An 18310-nucleotide genomic window follows, 5' to 3' on the forward strand; every position below is an offset into this window, starting at 1 on the left:
TCAATAACCGACTAAGTGCCGTACTTAAAATCAGGTAGCTTAACTATAGCCAATCTACGAAGTCTACCTTTACGTACCTCTATATTTATAGACGAAGCTATTTTTATAGAGGATTAACTTCTCTATATAGTCTACGGAATTACTTATAATTATTATTATTACCTTATTGTAAGTAGCGGGGAATTTAGAATTAAACTTATAATATTTAATTAATTTAATTCTCGCTTTATAAAGGTATAGTTCGGTATAAGATCTTCTTTATTAAGGTTCTCGAAATCGACTAAATCGCTTTATTAGGGTTCCTCCTTTTCCTTTATTAATTACATCGGCTTATTGCAATATTAAATCGATTGAGGTTAGGAATTGAAGGAGGTTAATAGAGGTAGGGGAGGTAGAGTTGAGGCGCTCTCTTCTAGTACTAGTATTACTTCTAATATTAAGTAATTGAAGTTAAAGGGTATAAATAGTACCTTCTTTTACTAATTTTTATTATTAGTAATCTAGTTGGGGTTTAATTAATTTAAGGACTCAGCTAGAGATGGCCAATATAAATTAATTGCTATAACCTAAACGGTTATACCGCTATCTATTACTTCTTTAATTTCTTAAATAAATTAATTTAAAAAGAACACTCTATATAGTATAGCTTCAATTACTAGATCCTTTAGCTTATCGTTATCTTCAATAAATTTAACCGCGCTAATACGTATAATCGTACTAATTTCTAAATCCCAAATCCAGCAGATTCTACCGTAATTATTATTGTAACCCATAAACTTACCGCAACGGGCGCATTCTTAAAACTTATCTCCCTTAACGCGCTTTTTTAGTTTAATAAAATAGTACGCCGTATAAAAGAAGGCTCGAAAATAGTCGAGGCGGGGTTTGATTTAATCCGCTAGGAAGCCGGGAATCGCTTATATAAATACCTCATAAGGAGTCTTATTTTCTAAGTTAAACTTTATTAGCGTAATATTCAGTATTATTACAACCGCTTAGACTACGAATAGCTACAAGTATTTTAGTATACCCAGATTGAGTATTAAAATTCTAGCTCTAGTTATAATAGTATAGCCGGCTCGCTCTAATTTGCCGTTTATCCACAGTGTGAGGGCGCACACAATTACGAGAGTAAGCCAGCTCAAGGAGGTTGTGGTGCAATTTAATACAATATTAAAGCTAAAGAGTAAAAGAGAAGAAGTGTAAGAACGAGCTGGCTGCGCGAGGTTTTGTAGTATACGCGTACCAAGCTCTATCGAAGTGTAGTAGGGTGCGCCGTACAAGCGCGCAACTACGTGACTTCTGACAGTTCTGTGCAGTTATGGTTCTGGGCCATAATATTACCCCCTCCTCCGAATAAAGGCTCAGCCCCAGAACTAAAAAAAAAAGGAAAGAACTAATTAATATAAGAAGAATAAAAAGAATAGAAAAAAATTTTAACGCAAGCCTATTTTAAACCCACAATGCTTCGCTTCCTAAGTATATCTACCCTCAGAATATAAATTGTAATTCTACTACGTTATCTAACCAATCCTACAATTGTTGCTAATTTATTAATAGAATATACAGTTTACTTACTTATAATTATCTCCTCCTTATTATTTTCCTTATTAATATTAGTATATTATCCTCCTTATAATCCCTATAATTGCTATCCAACTACCGATTGAACCTTTTAGGGGGTCCTAGCTTATTTAAATACTCTTCGTAGTATTATTTTAATACCTCTACTATATTCTTAAATCTTTCGACTAAATACTATTCTAAGTCAGAGTCTTAACTATACTATTCTACTTAATACTAAAACTTTCTATTTACCGTCTTTAAAAATAATATATAAGTTACTTCCTACTCTTCCTTATTACCTTTAATAATTTTACTATCGGAGTTTGCTTTTACTTATTCCGGTAGAGGGTTTTTAGCGTCCTTACGGAAATAGTCTATATAAAATACTTTCCGGCCTCTCTATATCGGCGGTAGATCTAATTTATATAAGTAACCTTTTATTACTTTAATTTAGTAGGAAATTCTTATTTATAGGAAATTTAGTTTATCGTTTAGTCGGTCTATAAACTAATTCTTTTTAATAATAAAAACTTTATTGCTTACTCTAAAATTAGGGTCCCGCTTGTAGCGGTTAATTTATACTATCTATTAGTCTTACGCTTAATTAATAGCCTTTAGAACCGCTTCCCAATAGCCCTATAGGGTTTCGGCCGTTTTTTAAGCATTTACCCAGTTTATCCTTTCCTTCGCAGGTAGGTTAATAAACTTAGACCTACTCTACTAATCGAAGGATATTGGTATAAGGTAGCTTATTACTACTTTATAGGGCAATAGACTATTTAAATTCTTATAGGGTAAGGTAGTTTACGCGCAATCGAGGGCCGGAAGTACTACTAATTAATTATTTTAATTATAGTTAACAAATAGCCGTAGGCGTTAGTTAAAATATTAATTTATAACCTCAGCTTGGCTTGCTATTTGTAAATGCCCTAGACTACTTAATTTCTACGTGATTCCTAAAATTATTACTAGTTCCTATATAAAATCTAATATAAATTAAGGACTACAATTATTAATAACTTTATCCAAGTACCTAAATATACAATACGGACCTTAATAATATAATTCGGCTACTTAGCGTACTATTATAGTATCTTTATAGGGTGTATACTAGGATATTTTCGAAAAGTAATTAACTATTATTAATATATTGTTATAACCCTTCTTATTAGCCGGTATTAATTTAAAGTTTACTACTATGCTTCTCTACGGGCGTCCGTCCTAAATTAGGATCGAATATATTTTCTTAAGTATCTTATTTCGTAGATACTTTAAAGCTTTATGGTCCTAGTAGTTTGCTATATAGCGGTCTACGTCGGAAGTTATCGCTGGCTACTAATATTACTTTTAGACTAATTTTCTAGTCTTTGCTTTACCCGGGTGGGCGATTAATATTTATAAATATATATTTTTAATAAAGTAGGTCCGGGCGTCCTCCTCTTCCGGGACTACCAACTTCCCTTTATAATAGAACTATCCGTTAATTAGTAAGAAGGAAATATCCTCTTATTCGGTTTTAATTTAATAGGGTACTAAAGATATAAAATTCCAGTTTAAATATAGTATTTTATTTATTAGAACTATTCCCAATAATATTACTAGTAATTCGTATATTGATATTAGGGTTAACTTAATTAACTCCTTTCTATTAATTTAGGCTAATCCTACAAATAGTATCGTATATAGCTCCGTAATTAGTATTTCTTCCTTATTACTAATAAATATTAAAAAGCCCTCCTAATTTAATTTCAATAAACGTAGTATAAACTAGTCTTCCTTTTTAGCTTTAATAATTTTTAAGTCTTTTAGCTTCCTTAAGAGGGCGTCTGTAATTACATTCTCCCTCCCGGGTCGGTAGGTTATTTAAAACTAGTATTCGGATAGTAATTCCAATTACTATACCTATTTATTATTTAGAATCCTTTTACTACTAAAGAATTCTAAAGCTTAATAATTTATAATAATTGTAAATAGGGTAATACCTTTCAATTCCGGGCGTTACTATTCTAATACTCGGATAATTGCTAATAGTTCTTTATTGTAAATTAGATAATTCAATTCCGTAACTACTATAGTTTCTAAGTAGAATACTACTGGGTACTATTCCCTATCGTCCTACTTTTAATTTATTATTCCGGTATAAATTCTATTAAATATATCCGTTTTTATTTTAATATTCCAATTATAGTTAAAATATATTAAAATTAGAGTAGTTAGTAAAATACTCTTCAATTTATTGAATATTTCTTAATAATAATTTAATTATTAGAAAGGTAAATCCTTCTTTATAAGGTTGGTTAATAGCCGAGTAATATAGTTAAAATCTTTTACAAATTTCTAATAAAAGTTGTAAAACCCTAAGAAGGCTTAAACTCCCTTGACCGTAGTAGGCTACTTTTAGTCCTTAATGGCGGTTATTTTTTTAGGATTGATTGAAATCCTATTGGTACCAATAATGAATCTTAGGAACTTAGTTTTAATTATTTTAAATTTATATTTCTTAATATCGGTTTATAGGCCGGCTTTACGCAATTTGGATAATACTTTCCTTATATAATCGTTATAATCTTTAATATATTTTGAATAGATTAGGATATTATTAATATAAGTATTGTAGAATATATTTAGGTAATTTACTAGAATATTATTAATAAATTATTAGAACGATAAAGGATTACCTATAAATTCAAATAGTAATACTTTATATTTATACGATTTATACTTAATATAAAATGTTATTAAGTCCTTATAATCCGGGTATATTCTAATATAGTAGAAGGTTTATCGAATATTAATTTTTAAAAAGATCTTCGTTTAATTAATATAGGCTAGGGTTTCGTCGATTAGAGGTAGAGGATATTAGTCCTTCTTCGATAAAGTATTAAGTTTCTAATAGTCGATATAGAAATATAGACTACTATTAGCTTTAGGGATAAATAAAATTAATATAGCCTATAGTATAGAACTAATTTCAATAAATCCTTTTTATAGATTCTTAGTAATATATTTCCGGTACTCCTCCAATTCCTCTAACGTTATTTTGTATAATAAGTTATAGCTTAAATCGCTTAGAGACTTTCCTTCTTTAAGAATAATCTAATAATCGACTTTCTTTTAATAATTAGGTAAGGTATCCGACTCGAACTTGCTAAATACGTCGATATAATTATAATACTAAGTAGGCAGTTTTTCCAAGACTAACGTTCGATGTTCATTATTATTTAGAGGTAATATTCGGTTCTTTATACTATTGATTAATCTATTAATTTTGTATAGGCTTATAGATTCTACTTTGGCTCCCTATTAAAGATAGTGTTTGAATATTATTATATTTACTATTACTATATCTCTAGGTCGCTCCTTTACCTAGCTGAATATTTTCATTAGCCGGTAAGGGCCTTGGCTATCCCTTAGTAAGTATATTATTAATTGGTCCGCAGTTTTTACTTTTCGTACGATCTATTCCATTTAAACTATTTTTACTTTAAATATATATTTATATTTAATTCCGTCGAAGAGATTCTATTTTATTTACACTATTTTTAAAATTTCTATACCCCTAGTACGGTGTTTTATTATATACAATTCCTTTGGGCACTAATTAGGGGGTAGTAGGCTATTATTAGAGGAAACTATAAATTTTAGAGGGGAACGCGATATTTATATTACTTCTAGCTTAGCGATATAGTTCTATAAGGTTTTCTCCTCTATAAATACGTTCTATAGGTTGAATTCTATTACTCTATCTATATAAACTTCCTCCTTTACTTTTAATATTTTAGGATTTCTACTTCTTATTTCTACTATTATTCTATTAAATTCCTTTATATTTCATTTAATATCTTACTCCTATAGATAATATTATAATAATAAAAGGGCCCTATTAACTCTTTACTTATCTTTGCGATTCATTAATACGTTATAGCGGGTTACGTCCTACTAGTATTTAGGATCGTATAATAGTTTAGTTTATTATATCTAAATGTTTTGGGTATTGGGCGTAGGAATTAGTGAATTTAGGAAGTATAGTAGTCGGTTATAATAATCGACCATTACCCGGTATTGTTCTAGCTATATTCTATTAATAATTATATTTTAGCTAAGGTTAGGAAGGACGATTATCTATTTATTATAGAATTTGTAGCTTTAAATATATATATAACTTTTTATAGTCCGGCTAATAACGTTTAATTCGGTTTATTAATAGGGAGTAATATAGCTAGGTTAGAAGTTATTATAAATTTCGAATTATAAATATTATAATTGTTTAATAAAGATATTACTTATAATAAGGTAAGTATCTACTCCTATATTAATTAACGCTTTGGTTATAGGAATTAATAATCTATTTTGAACTATCTCGTATTTAACTAGAAAAGAAGATCCCTTATTTAAATAATTATTTAATTGGAAGGTCGATAATAATATTAGTTCTTTTATTGCGGTTTCTTTTATAATTAATATTTCTCCTAGGAAGGAGGTTGATTGCCTTAGGGGATCTAATTTTTCGAATTGTCCTCGGGGATAGCCTCTTCCTCTTTAGAATCTTCAATATTTAATTTAGTAATTATAACTCCTTCGGGAATATTTGGAAGATTTACTATTATAGTATTAAGTTAGAAGGCTTTATATTTCTTATAAATTCTTTCGACGTAGGGTCGCTCTAAGTATTCTAATACCTAGTAACTTTCCTTTTTATAAATAAAATATTTATTTTCGGCCTAGAGTTAGTAGTATTTTTTAGTATTAGGCTTTTTATAAAAGAAGGAAAATCTAGGTAGATGGTTCCGATTAGAATTTAATATAGTAGTTACTATAATTTTTATTCCTAATCTTTCGTAATAAGACTTTTTGGTCGAGGAAGTAGAAGGGGCCGCAGTATCTAATTGGTAGCTTTTGTTAATAAATTGGATAATAGTATAGTAGTCCTCGAAGTTCTTAGTTTTGTTGAGATATATTATTATAGTAGGATTGCGGAATTGCTTAGGGATTTTACGCTTTATAGTAAGTTTCTAATAATAGAGGGGAATATATACCTATCCAATTAAGCGTATAAATTTTATTTCAAAGTCTTGGAAACGCTTGTTCTCCTTTATAGTTAACTTTTCGAATTCTATATTAATTTTCTCTTTAATATTTTTATTTAAATAACTCTCCTTCAAATAATTTAATAGTCCTTCAATAGTCGTTAAACGTGGGGGGCTACTGTTATATTCGTAAATAAAAGGTAAGATGGCTTCTCTAGCCTTTCCTCCTAAGCGACCTACAATAATATTGAATATTACTTTCTTAGAGGCGAAATAGTCGGCGTTAATTTCTAATATACTATAAATCTAAAATAGCTATATCTTAAAGAATACTTTATTTTTACTTAGTTTACTATAGAAGAGAGGGATATTTAGTACTTTAATAAACTTCTTACTTCGGTTGTTAAAGGTATAAGAGGATTATTTAGAATTGGGTTTAAGCGAGGTATTAGAAGATGGACGAATGAAAGTTTTCTCTAGATATTTCTCGTAATATTTGTTACTATTGTTACTAGCCTAGTCCGAATTTAATTTATTATTAGAAAGATTGGGATTAGGGTCGCCGGCGCCCCTAGATAGTAGGTTAGTACCGTCTAGAATTTTACTAGTCTATAATAGGCTATTAGTACTAATAGGGTTTCTTAGGCTTTGGAGGGTTTTATTAATAGTTTCGGAAATTTTCTACGCTAGCGAGATTTAAATTCGACGTTTCTTATAAAGGTCGGTTTATATAGTTTTAATAAAATTATTAGTAAAGTTTTGTTTAATTATTCTTTTAATTAATATTCGGAGAGTAGGGATATCTTTTACGATTAACGATTTCTTAAAGAACCGGTTACTCTTTTCTAGTATATCGACCTTAGCTTTAACTATTTAGAATTTATTTCGAAGTATATTAATAGAAATATTAGTTACCTTCTTCTCTTTACGTAAGGGGAGTAGTTTAATTTTTATATTATTAATAGTTTGTTTAAGGGTAAGGATTTATTATTAAAGTTCTTTAGAATTAGTAGGGGCTTTAATACCCTTTAAGTTTATATAGATTTTAGCGTTGTTGAGTTATACTATTAGGGCGTTGACCTTTCCCTTAAGACGGGCGATTTTAGCTTAATTCGTAGTCCTTTTAGTAGATAGCCTATTTACGTATATTTTAGCGGTTTTATTAATACGAAAGTTATAGTTGGTTATAATATCGGTTAGTGATTTGTTGTAAGATATCTAAATATATTTGACTTTTTTATATTCCTCGTATAATAACTCTTTTAATTACTAGTATTTAATTTCTAAGTTAGTAAAACGATTTTACTAATCGATATTTCCCCTAGACGCATTCGTAATAATATCGTATTCGTCCTTAATTCGAACAATAGTTATATTTTACTCTTTAGTCTTTTAAATAAAGTATATAATAAAGGAGTGTATTTTGTAAATTATAATATTTATATACCTTATTATTTTTATTAAATCGTTAATAAATATATAGAAGGTTTATAAAGATAAAAAGCGGACGTAGACTTTATTCTATATAGTAGCAGAGTCTTAATTATATATATTTGTAAATTATATTAAAGTTATAATTCCTTTTAAAGAGCCTAAAACAGTTAACTTTTAACTATTTTTAATAAAAGGCTAGAAATAAATATATTTAAAGCTACGACGGTTAGTGAAAGTGTCGGCTATATAGTTAGTTCGATCGATGATGTTGCTTATTAAGTCGTTGAAAGATAGGGCTAGGCGCTTACTACCCATTTTAGGGACGACGTTAATTTAATAGAGGTCTCGCATCTCTTAAAGAGTATATTAGGCAAAATCCTTAATTTCTGAACTTTTATCTAAAGAGGTCGTAGAGACTATTTTATTAAACTTTCAGGTATTTAGGGATATACGTTTAATAGATAAATGCATTGAGGGGACTTTATTTTAAATATTATAAATTAATTCGATATTAAAGCGTATTTTCTAATACTATAATAATTAAAACTTTTCGATAGGTCCCTCCGTATTAGATTTACCCTTAGATAGGGGTAGGCGATTGGGGGTGCCCTATTATATTATAATACGATTATATAGAGCGGATAAATTGCAAATTGTAGAGGAATTGGGTAAAGAGTAATTTTAATTTTAATTACTAATAGAGGGGGTAAAAGGTTGTTCTATTGAAGGTAGGTTTGGGTAAATAATAGTAAGGGAAGGTATTTCGGCCTCTTTAATATTAGTATTAGTATAGTTTAAGGTATAGCTTTCAGTCGTTGGATTACCCTTAGGTTAACTTCTAAAGTTAATTACTATTTTAGAATTCGTTACTCTTAAGTACAACCGTAATTAGTACGGGTTTCGAAGTAGAATATTCTTATATTAGGTTCTTACTATAGTAATTATAATTCTAGGGTTTAATTGGGTTCTTACAATTTAAATAATTAGTTATAGCGATAATTGAGTATTGTTAGGTCTTTGTTGCGTATTGCGACTATCGGGGTACTTAGGTTAGGATATTATAGTTACTATCCTTAGTTGTATAATAAGTTTTAGTTTTAATATTATATGAGGGCGTATACAATTACGAGAGTAAGCCAGCTTAAGGAGGTTGTAGTGTAATTTAATACAATATTAAAGCTAAAGAGTAAAAAAGAAGAAGTGTAAGAACGAGTTAGCTGCGCGAGGTTTTGTAGTATACGCGTGTTAAGCTCTGTCGAGGTGTAGTGGGGTGCGCCGTGCAGGCGCGCGACCACGTGACTTCTGACAGTTCTGTGTAGTTATAGTTCTAGGCTATAACACACAGTATATATACTAGGGTTTTATATAGCTAGACTCCTTCTTTACGAACCTACTCCACTAACTTACTCTTCTAGAACTCTACTATATTAAAACCAAATTTAGAACCTCTATCGAAACTAATAATCTTAACCTTAAGTCCCATTTAGAATTCAATCCACTTTTTAAATTAAGTAACAATAGTAAAGGCATCTCCCTTATTAGTACAGAACTTCACCTAATAGTAGCTAGAAATATTATAAATAAAATAAACCGTATAACGGACTCCTATATATCCAACTTTATTATATAAAATTATATTAATTTATATAAATTAAAGTAGGGTCGTAGTAACGGGGTAAATCCCTTTAGGAATATAATCGGTCGCTTTAGCGCGTAGGTACGCATTGTAAATATAATTATTAACATTACTAAACTTAATACTAATTTGTTTACAAGCTTTGAGAACCTGGTCCCTGCCTGCGTACATCATTCTTTTGTACATCGTTATATAATTAATCGAAGTAAGTATTATATACCGAGGTATAATGATTGTTTAGTCGAAGTTATTTAGTTGAAATACTGGTAAAGCTACTAGACTATTGATAAATTTACATTAAATAAATACTTTACTAGCTAGTAAAATCTAATTTATTTTTATACTCTACTCTATACTGTAATTAAATATAGTTTAGGTCGATAGAAGGTTAGCCGGTATAAATAGATCGAATATAATATTAAAGATATAAATCCTAATATTAATACTTATTATTATTAGTATTATTAATTTAATAGTATTAATATAATACGTATAAATCGTAGTACTATTGCTAATAGTGTGTTCTAATGGATAAACTAGAGGGTAGAGCTTAATAAACTATTTTTAATAGTTGAAAATACATAAACCACAACTAGAATTATAAATAATGAGATTCTTAATTGGGGAGTTTGGATCTTGTACCTTAAAAACTTATTAGTCTTTAGTAAAATTACGGTTCAAGTACTACAATTAATACGAATCTAAATAATTAAATGTATTTAATTTAACGCTAAAATTAATTCTACGGATAAACTTCGCTATAAGTTCTAATAAAAACCCTAATCACTACTAAGGGAGGCGAGGTTGAAATTGGTATTAAAATTAGTACTATTAAATAATAAAGCTAATGTAACGGGGTTAGCTAATATAATATTAATATTACCCAACGCAGTTGTAATACTAATATTATACTTACGAACCTCCTCCTTATTAGGCTAAGTATTGGGCGCTTTATTAAATTTATACTACTAGTAAGTGGTAATTTTAGTAGAGCGGTAACGGCTATAAATATAGTAGATATAGTCCTTCTGGATAGTATTGTTACAAGTAAAGTATATAATTTTGTTCTTATTCCTTTTGTTCTTAGTAGAATCGTTATTATTACTAGTACTATTACCGGATTTATTAACATCCTTATTATCCGCTTTATTATTATTATTAGTAGTCTTAATTTAAATAGTTAAATTAGTCTAATGGACTTCCGTATTATTAAAGGTAGAGAATTGAACTAATAATTTATTAGTAGTGAGGGTATTCTTAGTTATATTGTTAACCTACAATTTAATATCGGTAGGGTAGTTATACTTAATTATATTATAGAAGTTAAGATACTTAATAGTATTGTTGATAATTAGGCTACAATCGGTAATATATTTACGAATAAGTTTATATTAGTTTAAGAAGCTAGTTATAAAATTAAAGCTAGATTAACGAAGTCCTTGGTACTACTTAAGGATATCGCTGCGTACCTCGTTAGTAACTTTACTAATTATAGTTTTAATAAGGTTAAAGAAATATTTAGAATCCCTATTGGATTGGTTCTAGCTATTAATACGGAGGGTAGTTAAGACCTTATCGTTTTTAAGGGTAGTATTAATAATTTTAAACGTATAGACGCAATTAAACTTCTATTTCTTATAATTATTAGGTTTAGTATTTTTATCGGGCTTAGCCACGGTCTTATAAACGTAGTCGTCAACCTCAGTAAACTCGAACTCGATACGTAAAGTACACTCCCAATTGTCAATATTATTCTCGCTACGAAGGACTATAAACGAACCGCTATCGACAGTAGGTGCCATTATTGGTTGTTAACGACTCGAAGGTCGGTTGGTTGACGATTCGAAGGTCGGTTAATTGCGCGCAACTCGAGGTCGGTTGCGAGTAGAGGGGTACGATAAAGAGGTTAATTCCCAGAATAACTAGTAGATCTCTTATCGATTAATCGATTAATCGGTCGATTACGATAGCTTTAGAGGGTTTATAACCTGTGCGACGTATAAGGCAACGAAATAAAGCGATTGATGATGTGTGTATTGAGTTGCTAAAAGAAGAAAGAATCTGTGGAGAGGTCTGGAGGGCTAAAGACTAGCGAAGGCTGGGAGGCCGTGCGAGGGTGAATGGTGCCCAGAGTCACGTGCCTCCTCCAACACCTCTACACTAGTGTACTTGTTCCAACCCCACGCGGGGGAGCTGGAATCCTAGTGTAGTTAGTGTATGTACTATGTAGACCCCAGAGCGAGAGCGGGAACCCCAAGCCCAGGGTAGGTGGTCTTCCTTGTCCATGTTTCTATCAGATACTACCTACGTACACTACGACAACTCACCCATTAGAAACTTCAGCAGTTCCTATTTGAGTCTCGCTGTCCTTCTTCACCTTTGTCGCGTACAACGCCAGGCATTCCATGATTCGCCCAAGATGTCCGTCGACAATCTCACCTGCCTGCCTAGGTAACTTGAGGTTCCCCTCTCTTGTGCATCAATCTGCTGCGTGACAACAACGAAGGCGAATCCACCTGCTAATGCACGTCTCTCCGAGGTAAGAAAGAGACATAGCGCAATGTGGGAGATGGGACATGATGGGACGGATCGCGATCTTGGCTTCAGCTCCAGCTGTTCAGTTACCCCTCAGCGTCACAGCTTCGTAACAAAACGACAACTGACTGTCCTGCTTTTTCACCCAAACATCCAACACTAATCAAATCACAACAACAACAACAACAACAACCATCACCGGCAGCCATCTTCACAGACAGACGGACGGACGGACGGCCACCAACCTCTCAAGATGAACACAGCCTGGGTTGGTGCTCGCTCGTCGGCGACCCCCTCGCAACTTGACGCTCTTGCTCGCGCCATCCGCATCACGCCCATCATCGACCACCATGCCCATCCTCTGCTGAAGCTCGAAGCCCTCGCCAAACACCCCCTCCTGTCCATCACCTCCGAGGCACACAATGGAGATGGTGTCCACTCCGCCATCCACTCACTCCCCCATCTGCGTGCCGTCCGACAGCTGTCTGCAATGCTCAACTGCAACAACACATGGGAGGATGTCGTCGCCGCCATTGAGCAGAAGCGCATCGATTCCCCCTTGGAATGGACCGCCCAGTGTCTGGACGGCATTGAGACATTGCTCCTCGACGACGGGCTCGACGACGGCGATGATGCCCAGGACATGGTCTGGCACAATGACTATACCCGCTCCGAGTGCAAGCGCATTGTGCGTATCGAAAAGGTGGCTGCCGACATCATCAAGAGGATTGGAAAGACCTGTGATGCTTCGCCAAGGACCGGCCAGGATGTCTTGAACGATGCCTACGACGATTGGATTGGCGAGTTGGACACCATCATCAACGAAGCCATTGACGATCCCAATGTGGTGGCCTTCAAGTCCGTAATCTGCTACCGTACCGGCTTGCAAGTCGCCAGCACCGTCAACGAGGTCGAAGCTCGTGCTGCCTTTGCCGACATCATTTCCAATTTTGCCCTATTGGACTTTGCCAAGCTACAAGTGGCCGCTCTCAACGACTTGGTTGTTCACCGTACGGCCATGTTGATCCGCGATAGTCCTTCCAAGCAGAAGAAGCCTATTCAGTTCCATACCGGCTTGGGCGACAATGACATTATACTTGCCAAGTCATCCCCAGCCCATCTGCAGAACTTCATCCGCGCCTACCCAACTGTGCCCATTGTCCTCCTTCATGCGGGATATCCCTTTATGAGAGAAGTGGGTTATCTTGCCACTGTGTACGAGCATGTTTATGCGGATATCGGCGAGGTCTTCCCATGTGTTAGCGAAGATGGCCAGGAGCAGGTCTTACGACAGATTCTCGAGCTTTGCCCCTGGTCAAAGATCTTGTGGAGTACAGATGGGCACTGGTTCCCCGAGACCTACCTGCTTGCCGTCACCCAGATGCGTGAGGTGTTTACAACTGTGAGTTGGACAAATGTAGCGGCAGAAGACCAAGGCTAATAATGATCACCAGGTACTGACTAACTACGTTCGCAAAGGCCACATTGGCTACAAAGCCGCCATCGACCTCGCCCAGGACATCCTCTTCCGAAACTCCAATAAGCTCTACCATCTTGATATAGACTTTATGGAGCTCGATGAAGAGCCCGGTGCCGAGGTCGGACCCTACGCAAGCGACCTTGAACTTTTCCAACTCTTCCTGAAGGACCAACCGCCTCCTGACTTTGTCCGTATATGCTGGAACGACTACACTGCAACCCCGCGAATGCGCATGATCCCCTTCCGCAAGTTCAAGACCTTGCTTGATCAAGGTCAGCCAACCGATATCTCCATCGCACAAGCCGTGTTTGGTCTCATTCAGAACGATCATCTTGTCCCCTCCATCGCTCCTATTGGAGAGTATCGCCTGCACCCGGACTTTTCTTCGCTCCGCCCTGGTCCTACCGAGGGACATGTGAGCATGTATGGCGAGTTCCGGGAGAAGTCTGGTGCCCCCGTTGCCCTGTGTCCCCGGTCACAACTGCAGAAGGCCGTTGACTTGGGCGCTCAGAACGGATTAACCTTCTTGCTTGGGTTCGAGATTGAATTCCTTTTGCTCGAAAGAGTAGAGGGTGCCGATACCTCGGCAACCCTGTCCTTGAATTCTTTGAATCCGTTCAAACACCGCCCAGCAGAAGCCTCGGGTCGTTTCAGCACCTTGGTTACTGATGGCCACGCCTGGTCTGTGTCTCGCTACTTTGCCGACCCCAAGGTGGCCAACCTCTTGCGCGACATAGTTCATGCTCTCGACTCAATGGGCATCTACGTCGAGCAAATCCATGCCGAGTCCGCAACGGGCCAGTTCGAGCTCATCCTTCCTCCTTACCCGCCCATCCAAGCCGTTGACACCCTCCTCCACACCCGCGATGTCATGTTTGCCCTCGCCACCGCTGCCGGCTACAAAGTCACTCTCCATCCCAAGCCCTTCCCAACCGCATGCGGCACCGCCTCCCACACGCACATGAGCATCTCCTCACCCGGCGGCGACAAGCCGGAAGTGTACGAACCCTTCTATGCTGGCATCCTCAAGCATCTTCGCGCCATCACCGCCTTCACCTACTCCAACCCCGCCTCCTTCGAACGCCTCAAAGACGGTGCCTGGGCCGGTGGCCGCTGGGTAACCTGGGGCACTCAGAATCGAGAGACCCCTCTCCGCAAAATCGAGGGCTCACACTGGGAGTTGAAAGCTATGGACGGCTTGGCCAACCCTTACCTCGCCATGGCTGCCGTGCTACTGTCTGGTATCCACGGGTACATGGAACGGGAGAAGTTAATCTGGGGAGACTGCGAGATTGATCCCGCGAAACTGACGCCCAATGATCGGGCGGAGTTGGAGGTGACGGACATGTTGCCTGCCAGCGTGGAGGAGGCATTGACAGCGCTGAAAGGGGATGAGAAGCTTGTCGAGTTTCTCGGACCGGAGGTGGTGGAGAGATATTGTGCTGTCAAGGAGTTTGAAATGGCTTTCTTGGCGGAGATGGGAGAGGAGGAGAGGAGGAACTGGATTATGGAGAGGTATTAGGGGATCTTCTGAGTTCACGGAGGCGATGATCCGGTTGTTGTGTAGCTTACTGTGCAACCAGAGACATGTATCTCTCGGTAGTGGCGGAAGAATGCATTGAGAGAGAAAAAAAAGAACAGCCCAAAAGAGGATTAAATATAAGGACGATACTAAAACACCGAACGAGACAACAGCGGAAGTAAGCTGGATTATCACCGTTACATACACACAAATGTTGTGGCTCTTGAGGCAAGTCCTTCTTTAGATATCTCATCTTTTTGTCATTTTAACTCGCAAAATAGCACTTGGGAGGTAGAATCAGTGCAAACCGTGGCGAACAACTACTTAATCCTTACATATACCATCCTCCCATCCCCATCGTTAAATAAACCCATTTCCTTGATGACCACTCACCTCCGTCTGTTCAGGCCACTTCATTCCTTCCACCCAGCACATGCCCACGAAGCGCAATCGCTCCATGCCAAAATGCCCTGTACATTGGGGATTACCTCCCTTCTCCAGATTATCTATTCTTGTCAAAGATTTCCACCCCGGCCCTGATTGAATCACGAACGGTGGTCAATGGCATCATAGCACAAACACCAAAACGTACATGGTAGCACTCATCTCCTTTCAATTATTCTATGGCAGAAATCCAGAAGTATGTATAATTTCAAGTATCGACACTCTGTATACAGATATGTGCCCATCATTGACATACGTCTAATCATACATCATTACATAACAGCTAATAAGCTACAAGAGAACATTGAAATAACAACCCGGCTCTTTTCCCAAAACCTTTCACACACCTCCCCGACCGTCTACATTATGTACGTTTTCTTTCTAACTTTTTAGTTATTCCCAAGCAGACCCCATGGGCGTCAGAACAATATCATCAAAGACAGTCTTCTTGCCTCCATCGCTGGTGATCCTAATGTTCTTGGACTCCTGGTAGCGCGGGAACACCCTGACAGTCATGGCGGTTCCATCACCCACAAACACCTCGATGCTCGAGCGATCAATCAGGATATCCAGCGACAGACGGTTGTCAGCCGGCTTAGCAATGGTGGCCTCCCACGTACCAGCCTGACCGTATCCGGCGTTCATGGTGTCAATGGTCAACGACCGGTTGGCAAAGTTGTACACAAGCGAAGTAGACTCGGCACCGGAAGCAAACAGCTCAATGGTGAAGGCCGGCGCATCGCTAGCGGCCAAGTCGACAGTAGCCTGCAGACGCGCCGTGTCGGTGAATCCAACCTCGTAGGTTCCAAACACGTCCGTCTGACCAAGCGACTTGGCAGGGCCGCTCGCCAAGAGGGACACTTCCTCGACGGGCTTCTGGCCGAGCCCGCCGTCTTCACGGATGAAGAGCTCGCGCATGATGGACTGCGTGCCGGCCCAGCCGTTGACCCTGCTAGGCCACTTGGTCGTGTTCCAGTTGTTGATCCACGTGACGGCCAGGTTGCGGCCGGCGTCGTCGACGAACCACTGCGTCGCGTAGCTGTCGGGGCCAGAGTCGAACAGGCCCAGCTTCTCGGAAACAAAAGTGGTGCCGTTGAAGGAGCCGACTTCGTACCACCCCTTGAACCCCTTGTCTTGGCCGTAGAAGAGAACCCACTTGTCGTCAATGGGGAAGAAGTTGGGGCACTCCCACATGATGCCCCGGCTGCCGTCGCCTTGGTGCAGCACGCCGACGTACTCCCAGGAGAGGAGCTCGGAGGAGGATGGGCCGGTGGACTTGTACAGCTGGACGTTGCCGGTGTGGCCGTCGCCGGAACCGACGACCATCTTCCAGTTGTTGGCGGTGGGGTCCCAGAAGACCTTGGGGTCACGGAATCCGGCGGAAGAGGTGGGAGGCGCCTCGGCCACGATGGGGTTGCCGCTGTAGAGGTCGAAGTGGATGCCGTCGGAGCTGACGGCCGAGGAGACGACTTCGGGCACGGCGTGCGGGTGGTAGGTGACGTTGGTGGCGTCGGTGTAGATGAGTTGCAGCGCACCCGTGTCTTGGTTCTTGACGGCGCTGCCGGTGTAGCGCCCGCTGGTGTCCTGCGTGTTGTTGACATACGGCGGGGTCAAGGCAACGGGCAGGTCCCTCCAGTGTACGGCGTCAGTGCTCTCGGCGTGCGACCAGTACATGGGACCCCAAAGAGGGGCGACGGGGTTGTACTGGTTGAAGAGGTGGTATTTGCCGCCCCACTGGATCAGGCCGGCAGGGTCGTTGATCCAGCCCTGGTAGGGAGTGTAGTGATATTGGGGACGGGTCGGGTCAACTGCGTAGCGGGAAGCCGCTGAGAGAGCGGTCAGGTTCTTGGAGGTGGGCTGATTGCTCTGGCCAAGGATGTTGAAAGTGTGAGGGCCGTCCTTGAGGGCGTCGCAGCCGGTTCGGACGTCGTCCAAGCTGATGTGGCCAGTGGTGCTGGTATCGACCACAACCAAGTAGACGTTCTGGCCGGCGTAGGCACTGGTGTCCCAGACGATGCGGATGAGGGCCTCGTCGTTGGTGGCGGTCTGGCTGAACAAGAGGGAGCCGTCTTTCTCCAGGACAAGTCCCACGTAGAGATTGGCGGGATCATAGTTGCCGCCGATCAGGAAACTCATGACGGAGCTTGCCTTGAAGGTGCTGGAGCGGAGTGTCCCAGTGGCAGCTTCGCCATCTTGCAGATTTGTTGAGAGGAACTGCTTGCCGACTTGGTTGAACGGGCCGCTCCCTAGCTGCGAGGAGGCAGCTGTGGTGACAGAGGATTTGCCAAAGGCTGTTCCATTAACGACTGTCCAGCCCGACAGATCGCCAGTTTCGAAGCTGGGGTTCTTGGGGCCTGGGTATTGCTGCCTTTGGCATTCTTGTGTACGAGGCAGGACGGAAGCCGTGGTACCATCAGGGAGGACCGAGGCTAACGACAGCAAGCCAACAAGGGCGTTTTTGTATGGCGTTGTTTTTGTCATGTTTGGAAGAATGGGGAGAAGACTCTAGAAAGATGGGAGAAAGAAGCTGCTATGGAGAGAGGAGGTAAGACAGACGATCTTGATGAGGCGTTGAGCCTCACTTTAATACTAGTGAGATGGTCCCCCCCGTGGGGAAGCCACAGAAAACGAGCTATGACGGATTCGATCCCAAGTCCGATCCCCAT

The 18310-nt window shown here is 38.6% G+C and overlaps 2 protein-coding genes across 2 annotated transcripts; one reads left to right on the forward strand and one right to left on the reverse strand.

The window, feature by feature from the left end:
• Positions 1–11971: 11971 nt before the first annotated feature.
• Positions 11972–18176, forward strand: NCU04264 (extracellular developmental signal biosynthesis protein FluG). The gene is made up of 3 exons (XM_956162.2): positions 11972–13600; positions 13653–15428; positions 16052–18176. Exons 1-2 carry the CDS (start codon positions 12452–12454, stop codon positions 15198–15200), a joined length of 2697 nt encoding a protein of 898 aa, XP_961255.1. The 5' UTR covers positions 11972–12451; the 3' UTR covers positions 15201–15428; positions 16052–18176.
• inv (invertase) lies at positions 15800–18174 on the reverse strand. The gene has a single exon (XM_956163.3). It carries the CDS (start codon positions 18123–18125, stop codon positions 16038–16040), a length of 2088 nt encoding a protein of 695 aa, XP_961256.1. The 5' UTR covers positions 18126–18174; the 3' UTR covers positions 15800–16037.
• Positions 18177–18310: the final 134 nt, after the last annotated feature.

The sequence above is a fragment of the Neurospora crassa genome, linkage group V (assembly GCF_000182925.2).
Source record: "Neurospora crassa OR74A linkage group V, whole genome shotgun sequence".
Classification (NCBI taxonomy): Eukaryota; Fungi; Ascomycota; class Sordariomycetes; order Sordariales; family Sordariaceae; genus Neurospora; species Neurospora crassa.